At 48.5% G+C, this 14,410-nt stretch overlaps 1 protein-coding gene across 2 annotated transcripts; it reads right to left on the bottom strand.

Moving 5' to 3' along the window:
* Positions 1-1,258: 1,258 nt before the first annotated feature.
* Positions 1,259-5,554, bottom strand: LOC147115622 (uncharacterized). Of its 2 annotated transcripts, XR_015078652.1 has the most exons (3): positions 4,987-5,554; positions 1,634-4,732; positions 1,259-1,379 (listed from the first exon to the last, which is right to left on the bottom strand). XR_015078652.1 is itself a non-coding variant. In XM_085990047.1 (2 exons), exon 2 carries the CDS (start codon positions 4,549-4,551, stop codon positions 2,308-2,310), a length of 2,244 nt encoding a protein of 747 aa, XP_085846173.1. In that variant the 5' UTR covers positions 4,552-4,732; positions 4,987-5,554; the 3' UTR covers positions 1,398-2,307. The 2 variants fall into 2 exon arrangements, 1 of the variants encoding a protein (XP_085846173.1); XM_085990047.1 differs by lacking the exon at positions 1,259-1,379 and having other exon boundaries at positions 1,398-4,732.
* Between the last annotated feature and the right edge of the window lie 8,856 nt (positions 5,555-14,410).

Here is a 14,410-nt window from a genome sequence, read left to right as displayed (position 1 = left end):
AGGGCCCGGCTCCCGAGCTGGTGATGCAGCATCTGAAAGCAGGGAGGTTGAAGAGTGGCTTTAGCGAAAGGACAGGGTGGCAGCAAGGGATGCATGAGTGCTGCAATGCTCTGACATGGGTCCAGAGTGAAAAAGCATGCTGGTGGGGGCAAGAAGTGGAAGGAGAGAGTTCAAAAAGGTGATGACCTTACCATCGCTGTGCACAATGGGGTCGGCAGCTCCAGTGGTGACAGGACCAGTCATCCGGCCTCCAACAATCTGGTGGACTCGTTCCTCCAGGTCCGTCAGTGTCTGCAGCTGAGGAGGGCCTCCTCCGGTGCGAAGCTGCTCCCTCCGGTTCCTGACCAGCTTGGCCTGCAGGAGAAAGGACGGGATGTGATGAAACATGCTGGCCTGAGCTGACATCACATGCCCCCATGGTAGATTAACCCTTCCATTATGCATTGAGCTGACATCACATGCCCCCCATGGTAGATTAGCCCTTCCATTATGCATTGAGCTGACATCACATGCCCCCATGGTAGATTAGCCCTTCCATTATGCATTGAGCTGACATCACATGCCCCCATGGTAGATTAGCCCTTCCATTATGCATTGAGCTGACATCACATGCCCCCCATGGTAGAATAGCCCTTCCATTATGCATTGAGCTGACATTACATGCCCCCCATGGTAGAATAGCCCTTCCATTATGCATTGAGCTGAATGTGCGTGTGTGTTTCCAGAAAGGGCCATGGGTGCTGGCTGACAGATGGCCATTGGGGCTTCGCGCCATAATGTCAGGTGCAGATGGAGGGATGAAGAAGATGGCGAAAAAGGCACTCACCCTAACGACCCGAGTGAGGTCGTTGAACTTCTTCCTGCATTGCACAGGAGTCCTGGCCACGACGCTGGTTGAGGTGACTCTTTGACAAACTTCCCTCCAAGCCCTGCGGTACTCGCTCTGATGAGGCCTCCTGCCATTGTCGGGGTACAGCACAGCTCGCCGGTGCTCCACATTGCCAACCAAAGCATCCAATGCCCCATCGGTAAAGCGCTCCGCTCTCTGCCTCACCCTCTCCATATGTTTAAAGTCTGGAACGCCACAGAAAGCACAGTGACGATTTTGAGGCCTACAAGGCGTAGAGTGTGGCTGCTGCTCCTAATTGACCCCCCCTTTAAGAGCTGGCCGGCGCCAGCATGTCTCGGGGTAATCGATTATTGACAGCACCTGCGCTGCGCCCGGCCGCCGACATATTGAGTAGCGCCGCCGGTGTTCTGCCCTCGCAACGCGCTTCTATGCAGAGCTAGACAGATAGCGAACAACTCGATATCTTCCAATAAAATCACAAGGCTTGACTTTTCTTGTAACGCTTTACTGAACGATTCTAATTGTAAAACTGAAATACAACACAGAAATGGAAGCACACATTAGTATACAGGCGCATAACTGATATGTATACACAGATTTAGGTACGCCTGAGCAACACAGTACATTTAGTAAACTGGGAGGCATTCTCTTTAAATTAGCCCTGTACATAGTGTATGAAAATACAGCTACTAGTTAATCAGCTAGACAGAGAAAAGTTACAACTAAACATTTTCTACAACATACAGTGCACATTAATCATCCATAGCATTCTAAAATACTTACAGACAAACAATTTCCAAGACTCAAGCATGGGGACGATACAACTGCCCGGAGCCTGTGCTGCTGTAGGAGCACCGTGGTGTAGGTCTGTGTCCCAGCGAGGACTCCACGAGGACTACGTAGCAGTCCTGTGGGGAGCGTGATGACCTCATCACGCTCGGTAGCGTTGTCCGCGCTTGGGGCGTCACGTGATGCGCGTGGTCGCGTTTCTGGCCGTGGAGGCCGAAGTCGGGAGCGGGAGCTGGAGGCCAGGCTGAGCCGATGCTTGCCGCGGGAGCGGAAGATCGCGTCGCTCCCGGCGGCTGGTAGATGCGGCCGAAGACGCTAGGCCGGGCTGTGCCGGCAGCCTTTCTGGAAGGCCGAGTCGGGCCGGCAGCCGCCTCACGCACGTCTCGTCGTACGTGCCGTGACGTCAGCACGCTACGTTGTACGTGACGTGACGTCAGCACACTAAGGCGCGTCTTAAAGGGGCAATGGCCCTAAAAGGTAAGTTAAAGGGGCAACGGCCCCAACAGGTAGGTTATACATATATAAGTAAGTTAAATACATACAGTGAGGTTAAGTTAGAGGGAGAGGCAGCACACTCCCCGCTTGGTACAATTCCATTGTACCACTACAGATACAAAATAAACCTGAAGAAAACGTCCTTTGGCTGCAACATACTCAGAGTCCGTTCTCTAGGTTACTTCAGAAAGGAGGATCTCCGAGACTGGCCTCAGAAACACTTTGATAGGCCCCTCCTTGACAATCTTCACCTCCACCTTGCGGACCCTCTTGTCCCTGGTCGGCAGAGTTTTGACAACCAGGCCCACTGGCCATTCATTTCTGCGTGCTTGGCTGTCTTTCAGCAAGACAACGTCTCTCACTTTGACGTTTGGCTTGTCTTCTGTCCATTTCCTACGGCTCTGTAGGGTGGACAAATACTCTCCTCTTTGCTTGGGGAATGTCTGTCCCTCTTCAAGACATTTGAATTCCTCCTTGAAGACATCATGCTGGACAGAGCGAATGATCACACCTTTGGCTTGTGAAGGCTCACTTGTGCTGGATACTTCTTTAGAACATTTCCATCCTTTGCGTTCTATGTTGTCCGAATTCCCCTTGAAGGATGCTGCTACATGAATGAGTCGGGCTGTGGTTCGGCAGAGTGTTCTCCAGCTTGAGAATCGCTCGAAGCTTTGTGAGCCCAACTGAGATTCTGAGGCTTTGGTGACCAGGGTCATAACTTCAGGCCGAATCTCAGTATCAGCTTCAGGCTCCACAAGGGTGAAGGGATTGGACTCAGGAGTCTCCTCTGTGTTGACATTAGACAGGAAAGAGGGGCCCGAGAACCAACTGCTTTGCTGTAGGTGTGCTGCTGGTATAGACCTGGTAGCATGGTCTGCAGGGTTCAGGTCTGTGGAGACATAGCACCACTGGTCAGGGTGAGTGGATCGTCTGATACGAGTCACCCGGTTGGAAACATACACGTAAAACCTTCTTGTGGAGTTGTGGATGTAACCAAGTACAATCTTGCTGTCCGTGAAGAACTTGACGGCGCCCACATCGATGTCAATCTTGTCTCTGATCAACTGTAGGTTCCATTTTGCTTCTTTTTCTGGGAGGAGTGGAGCATCCCACTCACTCTGATCCGATGAGAGTTCCCGTACTAATGCTTTTCCTTGCATTGTTATGGGAGCTACGAACCCCAAAGGGTCGTACAAACTGTTGACTGTGGACAGGATGTCTCTCCGTGTGAATGGCCTTTCTTCACGGGACACCAGGAATGTGACGCTGTCTGTTTCCAGGTTCCAGGAGAGCCCCAGGCTCCGTTGAAGGGGGGGAGGATCCACTCCAAGGTGCAAATCCTTCAGATCCTTGGCACGGTCCTCTGCAGGGAAGGCTTCCATCACCTGTCCACTGTTCGATGCTACCTTGTGTAGTCTCAGGTTGGGCTCTTTCCATGACCAACAACTTTCAGGACGGCCATCTAACTCCAGAAGGCCCGAACTCAACAACTCTCGGCGGATAAGGCACCCAGCGAGGTCCTGTGTACCCTGTGGCTCGGGTGAGGACTGCTTGGCTGGATTGGCCGAGTGCTGTGGAGGTCTCTGTAGGTAAGTCTTGCTTGTTTCTTCTCCTTTAAGCTCAGTGTCTCCAAAAACAGGCTGTTTGCTACTGTGTTGAGTAGCTGGTTCTGCGTTGAGATAGTTGGATGTTTCCTTGGAGAACAATTTGGAGTGTTGTTGGACACACTCACTTGTACGTTGCACTGGACTGAGGGGCTGTCCCAGAACGTATGTTTCCTGGCTGGGCTCCCCGCTTTCGTTCTCCTCACCTTCTTCATAAGCTGCGGCTTTAGCTTTAGCTTTAGCGGCAGCTCTCTGGCTTTGGAGAATGTGGAGACTGGCAGCGAGGTCAGCTCTCTGCTTCATAACCCTAGCTTCTTTTTCAGCAAGGGCCAATTGAGCCTGGGCAGCTTTTGCCTTGGCACGTGCTTTGGCGGCTGCAGAAGCTGTCGATGACGACGGTCTGCTGGACTGCCGAGATGATCTAGTGGATACTTTAGAGGACTGTGCTGTCTGCTTCATCACACTAGCGTCGAGGTCATCTCTCTGCTTCATCACACTAGCGTCGAGGTCGGCTCTCTGCTTCATAAGGTCAGCTTTCTGCTTCATCATACTAGCTTCGAGGTCGGCTCTCTGCTTCATAAGGTCAGCTTCCTTTTCAGCGAAGGACAATTGAGCCTGGGCAGCTTTTGCCTTGGCACGTGCTTTGGCGGCTGCAGAAGCTGTCGATGACGACGGTCTGCTGGACCGCCGAGATGACCTAGGGGATACTTTAGAGGGCTGTGACTTGGCATCGTTTGCTAGGAGAGGCTCATGCTTCTCGCTTGACTGGTCGACGTCCTCTAGGGTATATTGTTTTCCTGAGCGTAGACTCATGGTAGCTGAGTGGTATCTTCCTGCGCTTGAGCCCGCTGTGCTGTTGTCTTTTTACTGTTCTGCCCTCGCAACGCGCTTCTATGCAGAGCTAGACAGATAGCGAACAACTCGATATCTTCCAATAAAATCACAAGGCTTGACTTTTCTTGTAACGCTTTACTGAACGATTCTAATTGTAAAACTGAAATACAACACAGAAATGGAAGCACACATTAGTATACAGGCGCATAACTGATATGTATACACAGATTTAGGTACGCCTGAGCAACACAGTACATTTAGTAAACTGGGAGGCATTCTCTTTAAATTAGCCCTGTACATAGTGTATGAAAATACAGCTACTAGTTAATCAGCTAGACAGAGAAAAGTTACAACTAAACATTTTCTACAACATACAGTGCACATTAATCATCCATAGCATTCTAAAATACTTACAGACAAACAATTTCCAAGACTCAAGCATGGGGACGATACAACTGCCCGGAGCCTGTGCTGCTGTAGGAGCACCGTGGTGTAGGTCTGTGTCCCAGCGAGGACTCCACGAGGACTACGTAGCAGTCCTGTGGGGAGCGTGATGACCTCATCACGCTCGGTAGCGTTGTCCGCGCTTGGGGCGTCACGTGATGCGCGTGGTCGCGTTTCTGGCCGTGGAGGCCGAAGTCGGGAGCGGGAGCTGGAGGCCAGGCTGAGCCGATGCTTGCCGCGGGAGCGGAAGATCGCGTCGCTCCCGGCGGCTGGTAGATGCGGCCGAAGACGCTAGGCCGGGCTGTGCCGGCAGCCTTTCTGGAAGGCCGAGTCGGGCCGGCAGCCGCCTCACGCACGTCTCGTCGTACGTGCCGTGACGTCAGCACGCTACGTTGTACGTGACGTGACGTCAGCACACTAAGGCGCGTCTTAAAGGGGCAATGGCCCTAAAAGGTAAGTTAAAGGGGCAACGGCCCCAACAGGTAGGTTATACATATATAAGTAAGTTAAATACATACAGTGAGGTTAAGTTAGAGGGAGAGGCAGCACAGCCGGGTTAGCACCTTAAGACTCCCGTGCAGCACCTGAATCAACGCCGCAATCACCTTTAGGGGCGCAGCAACCCAATATCGCTCGAGGTGGCGATAAGTTGCGCCTGGCGAAAAAATTTGCGCAGAGCCAATTCTAATGCCCCAAATGGGGCTATACCCAATTTCTCCCCCTATGTTTCTAACAGTTGGCTTATTTGATATTTGTAGTGTTGGGCCAGCCTTGATGAAACCACTTCTATAGTAAACTACATTTCAAAAGGTGAAAGCATTTTGGGACGACCCGAGGTCATGAAGAATGCTATATAAATGCAAATTCTTTCTTTTCTTTACTGCTCCTGTACCTAATTGAGAGAGAGTGAAAGGTGTTTTTTTTTTCATTTGTTCATGGGATGTGGGCATCGCCGGCAAGGCCAGCATTTATTGCCCATCTCTACTTGCCCTTGAGAAGGTGGTGGTGAGCCACCGCCTTGAACTGCTGCAGTCTGTGGGATGAAGGTACTCCCACAGTGCTGTTAGGGAGGGAGTGCTAGGATCTTGACCCAGCAACGATGAAAGAACGGCGATATACTTCCAAGTCAGGATGGTGTGTGACTTGGAGGTGCTGGTGTTCCCATGCTGCTGTTGCCCTTGTCCTTCTAGGTGGTAGAGGTCGCGGGTTTGGGAGGTGCTGCCGAAGAAGCCTTGGTGAGTTGCTGCAGTGCATCTTGTAGATGGTACACACTGCAGCCACGGTATGCTGGTGGTGGAGGGAGTGAATGTTTAAGGTGGTGGATGGGGTGCCAATCAAGCGGGCAGCTTTGTCTTGGATGGTGTCGAGCTTCTTGAGTGTTGTTGGAGCTGCACTCATCCAGGCAAGTGGTGAGTATTACATCACACTCCTGACTTGTGCCTTGTAGATGGTGGAAAGGCTTTGGGGAGTCAGGAGGTGAGACACTCACCGCAGAATACCCAGCCTCTACCTGCTCTTGTTGCCACAGTGTTTATGTGGCTGGTCCAGTTAAGTTTCTAGTCAATGGTGTGATAAATCCATGTAGTGGAACAAGAACTCGAAGAGGCGATATCTTGGAACTAGTACGAGTATTTTATTAAACAGAGTAACAAACCTGCATCCTGGCATTCCACCTTTGCTGACCTTGACAGGAAGCAAACCTCTGACCTTAACAAGAAGCAAACCTCTGACCTTAGCAGCAGCATTGGCTACAGCACCACCTGGTGGATAACCTTAATCATAACATCCCAGGTTACTATATCCCTCCTCCCTTAAGATTTCAGTATGAATTTCTTAACAGACAACCATTCCTGAGGGTCACATAAGGAGTCTCCATTCATCATGTTCCATACTTGACGAATCTAACAGTTCAGTATCAATCTCTCTGGTGGCTTGCGAGTCCTTTGTGAACGTCTAACAGTAAAGTCCCTGCTTGTTTGTGGTGAAGCCACCAGCTGCTCCTGAGCAGTGCTCAGAGTATCTGACTCTGCAACAATGGTTTCCTCTTGACGAATAGGTTCCTGTGGAATTGTCTCTGTCCCTGGGGGTGGCACCACAGATGCACTTGGATAACTGGGGGCAACCCTGTCTTCAGTCATTGCATCTGGAACCTTCATTTCAATTCCCCCTTGTCTGGGAAGTATCTGAGCTACATGTCTGCGTACTACCCTACCATCTCCCAACATGACCTTGTATGGTACTGGACCTGTCATTGAGTCTATGAAGCCAGGAATCCACTTTGGTCCATAACTGAAATTCCTGGTAAGGACCGCATCTCCTTCTCCAAAACTTCAGCTCTTTGTTCTTTTGTCATGGTTCTCTTTTTGTTTGTTTTGTCTGTTTTCCATTTTCCTTTTTAGGTCTGGGTGGACAAAGTCAAGAGTGGAGCGTAGTCTACGACCTAATAACATCTCAGCAGGAGAGAGTCCTGTGGTGGATTGAGGTGTTATTCTGTAGCTGAACAGAACCCGTGACACTTTGGCTGCTAAACTCCCTTCTGCACTTTTTTTCATCATCTCCTTAAATGTTTGTACGGCTCTCTCCGCAAGTCCATTCGAGGACGGATGATATGGAGGTATGCCATTTTTTCTCAAGAACTCTTTTGTCTCTGTACTCACAAAACAAGTGGCATTGTCACTCACCACGATCTCCGGTAGCCCTTGATTACTGAAGCTCCGATGCAGGCAGTCTATAGTAGTAGTGGCGGAAGCAGAATTTACAGGATAAACATCCATCCATTTGGAATGTGCATCAATGATTATGAGGAACATCTTCCCCATGAATGGACCCGCATAATCTAAGTGCAACCTTCTCCATGGTTTATCCGGCCGCTCCCAGGGGTGGAGAGGAGCCGCTGCTGGTGCCTTCCGGTGTTCCTGACAAGTGCTGCACATCTTGACTAGATTTTCTATCTCCTCATCTAGCTTTGGCCACCACAAGTAACTCCTAGCCAAGGCTTTCATACGCGAGACCCCAGGATGACACTGATGTAGTTGCTCTAGGATAGACTGTTGTGCTGGCTGTGGATTAATCACTCGTGCTCCCCACAACACGCAACCATCCTGCATACTCAGCTCTGTTTTCCTGACACTGTAGGGTGTGAAGTCAGCCCCTTCCGGATGCTGTGGCCATCCCCTCACCACATATTCTTGAACTCTAGACAGTACTGGATCTTTACCTGTCCATGTTCTTACTTGCTCTGCAGTCACAAGTGCCGTGTCAGTGTCCTCCAACATCAACACTCTGTCCTCTGGAGCTGCACGGATAGGTGTGTCTGGCAGTGGAAGACGGCTCAAGGCATCTGCGTTCCCATGGTACTTGCCTGCTTTGTAGACGATGACATACTCATATGCCCTCAACGTCACTGCCCACCTCTGGATCCGGGGTGACACCATCTGTGGAACTGCTTTCATTTCATAGAAAAGAGAGAGAAGAGGTTTATGATCGGTGCATATGGTGAACTTCCTGCCATATATGTACTTGTGGAACCTCTGTAACCCAAACATTACTGCTAACCCCTCTTTGTCTAACTGGGAATAGTTTTTTTCCGCTGGTGTTAGAGTTCAGGACATAAACCCTATTGGTCTTTCAGTTCCATCTTCCATGCAGTGTGAAAGAACTGCCCCCACCCCATAAAGTGAAGCATCACAAGAGAGAATGATGTCTTTCTCTGCATTGTAGTGAACCAGCACATCCGACGACAGCATCAGTTTCTTGGACTGTTCAAATGAAACCCCCTGCTCCTCTCCCCACTGCCACTGTGTCTCCTTGTGCAGTAGTTTGTGAAGAGGTGCTAACACTGTTGACAAGTTTGGTAAAAACCTATTATAATAGTTCAGCAGTCCCAGGTAAGCTTTTAACTCAGCCACATTTGTAGGAGCAGGGGCGTCCTGCAGTGCTTGTACCTTCTCCTTGAGTGGATGGAGCCCGGTGGCATCCACTCTGTGTCCCAGGAACACTGCCTCATTCCCCAGGAAAGTGCACTTACTCCTCTGGAGCCGGAACCCTGCCCTCTCCAATCTCTGTCGTACCTCTCTCAGAGTGCTCAGATGCTCCTGGTCGGTTCTTCCCGTCACCAGAATGTCATCCAGATAGATGGAAACATGTGGAATCCCTTGCAGTACACCTTCGATTGTCCTCTGGAAGATAGCTGGACTAGATGAGACACCAAACGGTAAGCGGTTATATGTAAACAAGCCCTTGTGTGTATTTATGGTGACATACTTCTTTGATTCATCATCCAGTGTAATCTGCAAGTAGGCATGACTCATATCCAACTTTGTGAATTTCTTTCCTCCAGCCAGGTTTGCAAAGAGATCCTCTGTTTTGGGAATCGGATACTGCTCTAGTTTGGACACCCGATTGACTGTCAATTTATAATCTCCACAGAGTCTTACTGAATTATCCTGTTTCAAAACAGGTACTATGGGAGCTGCCCATTCCAAACATTTCACTGGCTCCAGTATGTTCTCTCTCAATAGACGGTCAAGCTCAGCCTCTACCTTTGGCTTCATGGCATAAGGCACAGGTCGTTGTTTAAAAAACCTTGGCGGTGCCTCCTTGTCTACATAAATCTTAGCTGGGGGGCCATTAAATGTGCCAAGTTCCTCCTTGAACACATTCTCATGTTCACTCAACACTTCTTGCAAAGTCAACTGTTTGCCCGCATCTATTTGATTTACTGCTCCCCAGTCTAATTTAAGTTCTTTTATCCAGCCCCGACCTAACAGGTTTGGTCCGGTACCCAATACTATAACTACAGGTAGCTGTTCCACTGTGTCCCTGTGTTGCACAGTTACATTAGCTGTACCTAATGTCGCTATTCGTTCACCTGTATATGTTTTAAGATGCAGGGAGCAAGGCTTTAACTCTGGAGCTTTTGCACGGTTCCACAATTTTGAGTACTCTGCCTTGTTCATTATGGTCATGCTGCACCCTGTATCCACTTCAAAGTTCACCTTAGTGTCATTTACTGTCAGTTGCAATGTGATAGGAGCCACTTTTGGAATGTTCTCTAACATGCTATACATTATGAACATGTCCTCTTCTTCCCCGCTGATGTGGTGTGCTCCATGTTTTTTCACTTCTCTCCCTTGGTTTTGCTGTCCTCCCCCTTTTGGTTTGGATTCCTCCACAGGTGATTTCGCACTGCAAGCTCGTTTTATGTGACCTTGTTTCCCACACTTGTAGCACTTTTCCTCCAGAAACCGGCATTCACTCGCCAGGTGATCGCCCTTACATCTATAACATGCCTTCACATGCTCACGTTGTGGTTTCTGATGCATGTTCAACTTGTGCACAACAACCTGACCTGCAACTTGCATAGCATTAGCCCTGTCTGAACCCTGTATTTCTTTTATATCTCGGTTCGCTGTCTCTATGGCTTGAGCAAGTTCCAATGCTTTTTCATAAGTAAGCCCAGTCTCGGATAATAATCTATGCTGCATTCGGTCGTCCATAATTCCACAAACTAGCCTATCTCGCAGCATTTCCTTCAGGTTGTTCCCACAATTGCAGTCTTGTGCTAATTTACGCAAACCGCTACATAGTCCATTACGCTCTCTTCCTCTTTCCTGTTCCTTGAATTAAACTTGAACCGCTGTACAATCTCACTAGGCTTAGGGTTGAAATGTTCTTTTAGCAAAGCCACTAATTCAACAAATGATTTGTCTCCAGGCTTTTCAGGACTGAGCAGGTTCCTCATCAAACTGTAGGTCTGGCTTCCCACTGAACTAAGCAGAATGGCTTTCCTTTTTTCGGCATCATTTATTTCATTTGCTTCGAAAAAATAACCCAACACTTCACAGTATTCCTCCCAGGTTTGTGCTTGAATATCAAAAGCGGAAACCGTTCCTACCGTGGCAGTCATGCTCTCTTCCAACTGGTAGCTAACTTCAGCTCGTGATTTTGTTGTTGAAAAGTCCTGGCAGACTTCTCTTCTTTATCCAGGGTCCTTTTTACCTCGTCGCCAAATGTGATAAATCCATGTAGTGGAACAAGAACTCGAAGAGGCGATATCTTGGAACTAGTACGAGTATTTTATTAAACAAACAGAGTAACAAACATCATGCCTGCATCCTGGCATTCCACCTTTGCTGACCTTGACAGGAAGCAAACCTCTGACCATAACAGGAAGCAAACCTCTGACTTTAGCAGCAGCATTGGCTACAGCACCACCTGGTGGATAACCTTAATCATAACATCCCAGATTACTATATCGGTGACCCCCCCAGGTTATTGATGGTGGGGGATTCAGTGATGGTAATGCCATTGAATGTCAAGGGGTGGTGGTTAGACCCTCACTTGTTGGAGATAGTCATTGCCTGGCACTTTTGTGGCATGAATGTTACCTGCCACTTATCAGCCCAAGCCTGAATGTCATCCAGGTCTTGTTGCATGCGGGCATGGACTGCTTCATTATCTGAGGAGTTGTGAATGGTGCTGAACACTGTGCAGTCATCAGCGAACATCCCCAATTCTGACCTTATGATGGAGGAAGGTCATTGGTGAAGCAGCTGAAGATGGTTGGGTCCAGGTCACTGCCCTGAGGAATTCCTGGGGCTGTGATGATTGTCCTCCAACCACCACAACCATCTTCCTCTGTGCTAGGTATGACTCCAGCCAGTGGAGAGTTCCCCCCCCACCCCCCGATTCCCATTGACTTCAGTTTTACTAGGGCTCCTTGTTGCCACACTCGGTCAAATGCTGCCTTGATGTCAAGCGCAGTCACTCTCACCTCACCTCTGGAATTCAGCTCTTTTGTCCATGTTTGGACCAAGGCTATAATGAGGTCTGGCGCCGAGTGGTCCTGGCGGAGCCCAAACTGGGCATCAGTGAGCAGGTTATTGGTGAGTAAGTGCCGCTTGATAGCACTGTCGATGACAGCTTTCACCACTTTGCTGATGATTGAGAGTCGACTGATGGGGCAGTAATTGGCCAGATTGGATTTGTCCTGCTTTTTGTGGACAGGACATACCTGGGCAGTTTTCCACATTGTCGGATAGATGTCAGTGTTATAGCTGTACTGGAACAGCTTGCTAGATATGCGGCTAGTTCTGGTGTACAAGTCTTCAGCACGATAGCTGGGATGTTGTCGGGACCCACAGCCTTTGCTGTATCCAGAGTGCTCAGCCATTTCTTGATATCACGTGGAGTGAATCGAATTGGCTGAAGACTGGCTTCTTGGTGGTAGGGACCTGAGGAGGAGGCCGATATGAATCATCCGCTCGGCACTTCTGTGTGCCAATGTATTAAAGAGAAAAGCAACAAAGCAACTGCAGAAACACAATGGAGAATATCCATTGGAATCGGGTAATTTTGCAGTCAAAATAAGGTTCCTTCTCCCTGCCCCCATGATATATGAATAAACTAAAGGATCATATCACAATAAAATTTTGCAAGAATTTTCAATGTGAGAAAGTAGATTGTTCCACTTATACAGAAACAACTAATTATAGACCAAAAAGAACTGAATATGTTTGAAAGGACTTGCATATATATTATTGAAATTGATATAATATCATAATGAATTTATATCTGAAGTAGTAGTACATGGTGTTGATAAGAGAGTGCAACACTCATCAGAATCATGAGTCAGAGAAGGTGCCTAGTTCATATCACACATGATACAATATTATGTCCATGCTTTCTTCTGCCCACATTTATATGTTGAATTATTTTATTAAGTGAGTCAGAGAAACACGGAGTTCTCAGAGGGTTGTTGGGCTGCCGTTGGTTTTAGAGACAGGGAGGGCCGAGGCCATGAGGATCAGAATTTTAAATTTGAGGCGTTGGGCAACCGGAAGCCAATGTTGGTCAGCAAGCACAGGGCTGATGGGTGTGTGCAACTTGGTGCGTATATCATATGGGCAGCAGAGTTTTGGATGAGTTGAAGTTTATGGAGGGTGTAGAATGGGAAGCTGCTTGGGAATAGTTGAGTCTGGAGGTGACAAAAACATGGATAAGAGTTTCAGCATCAGAATAGCCGAGGCAGGGGAGAAGGGATGTGATATTATGAAGGTGAAAGTAGGACAAAAACCTTAAGAAACACTCGCGATGAAATTGAGTCTGGGGCATGCCTGATTAGATTTTTGTGGCTGTCTCAAAATGGGTGGCTAGCACTCCTGAAATAGGTGGAAGCTATTAAATCCGTGTATCTTGATGTATGGTGTCCTTCAATAAATAGACAGAGACTGCAGATAACAAACAACAGGTGTTTACTGGATGAGGGTTACTCTAAAAACTAACAGTACAGATCCCTACTCAGGATTTATATACAGGTGTGGTCACTGCCGGTACTACAGTATACAGGAGCTGTAAAAAGCAGTTCTCCCCTTAAAGGTACATACACTACAATTCCTCCCCTTTTAGATTAACAGTACCATAACATTCATTTAACAATTAACACTTTTAACATGCAACATTAACTGCAAATAGTCCATTTATAAATTCAGTCTTTGGGGCGGCTTCCTGATCCTTTCTGGATAGTGCCTTTCCTGAGTGTCTTGCTCTTGGTGTGGAGGTGATTCTGACCCCCTGTCGTCGGTTGGTTCATCAGCTTCCGATGCTACTGTTTCTGGGGTAGATGCTACCTGTATGTCGGGTTCATCACCAGGTACGCGAGGCCTGGGGTTGATTCGTTCCTGTGACTCTAGGATCTGGTCGACATGGCGTCTCACAATGTTCTCCCCAACATCCACTGTGTACATTAGTGGCCCCTGGTTGCCATTTTTCTGTTCGGTAGTCGCGGGCCAAGACTGGTTGCCCTACATTGAAGCTCCTTGTCGGCTTCTCATTGATGTGCTGGATTTGCTTATTCTCAACATCTCTTCGTACATTTGGTCTGAGCAAATCCAGACAAGATCTCAACCTTCGGTTAAAGAACATCATGGCCAGGGTCTGGTTGGTGACTGCATGTGTCGCATTTCTGTAGGCTAACAGGAAATTGCCCACCTTATGCTGCAGTGGAATGTCGTCATCGCACATGGCCTTTACTGCTTTTTTAAAGGTTTGTACGAACCTCTCAGCCAATCCATTTGTGGCTGGATGATACGGGGCGGATGTATAATGCCTTACACCATTCCTTTTCATAAATCTTCGAAACTCTTCGGACACAAACTGTGGTCCGTTATCAGAGCAAATCTGCTCTGGCAAGCCGTTCCTGGCAAATATGGTCCGTAGGACTGCAATAGTTTTCTCCGTGGTGGTGGAGGACATTTTGATCACCTCAGGCCATTTCGAGTGCGCATCCACGGCTATTAAAAACATTGAGTCCATGAATGGACCAACAAAATCAATATGCACCCGTTGCCATGGAGATGAGGGCCACTCCCATGGGTGTAGAGGGGCATGTGGT

Source organism: Somniosus microcephalus, chromosome 6 (genome assembly GCF_052327205.1).
Source record: "Somniosus microcephalus isolate GS21.2 chromosome 6, FLI_Smic_1.0, whole genome shotgun sequence".
Lineage (NCBI taxonomy): Eukaryota > Metazoa > Chordata > Chondrichthyes > Squaliformes > Somniosidae > Somniosus > Somniosus microcephalus.
Note: the sequence above shows the minus strand (reverse complement) of the source record. Positions and strands in the feature narration are given on the sequence as shown.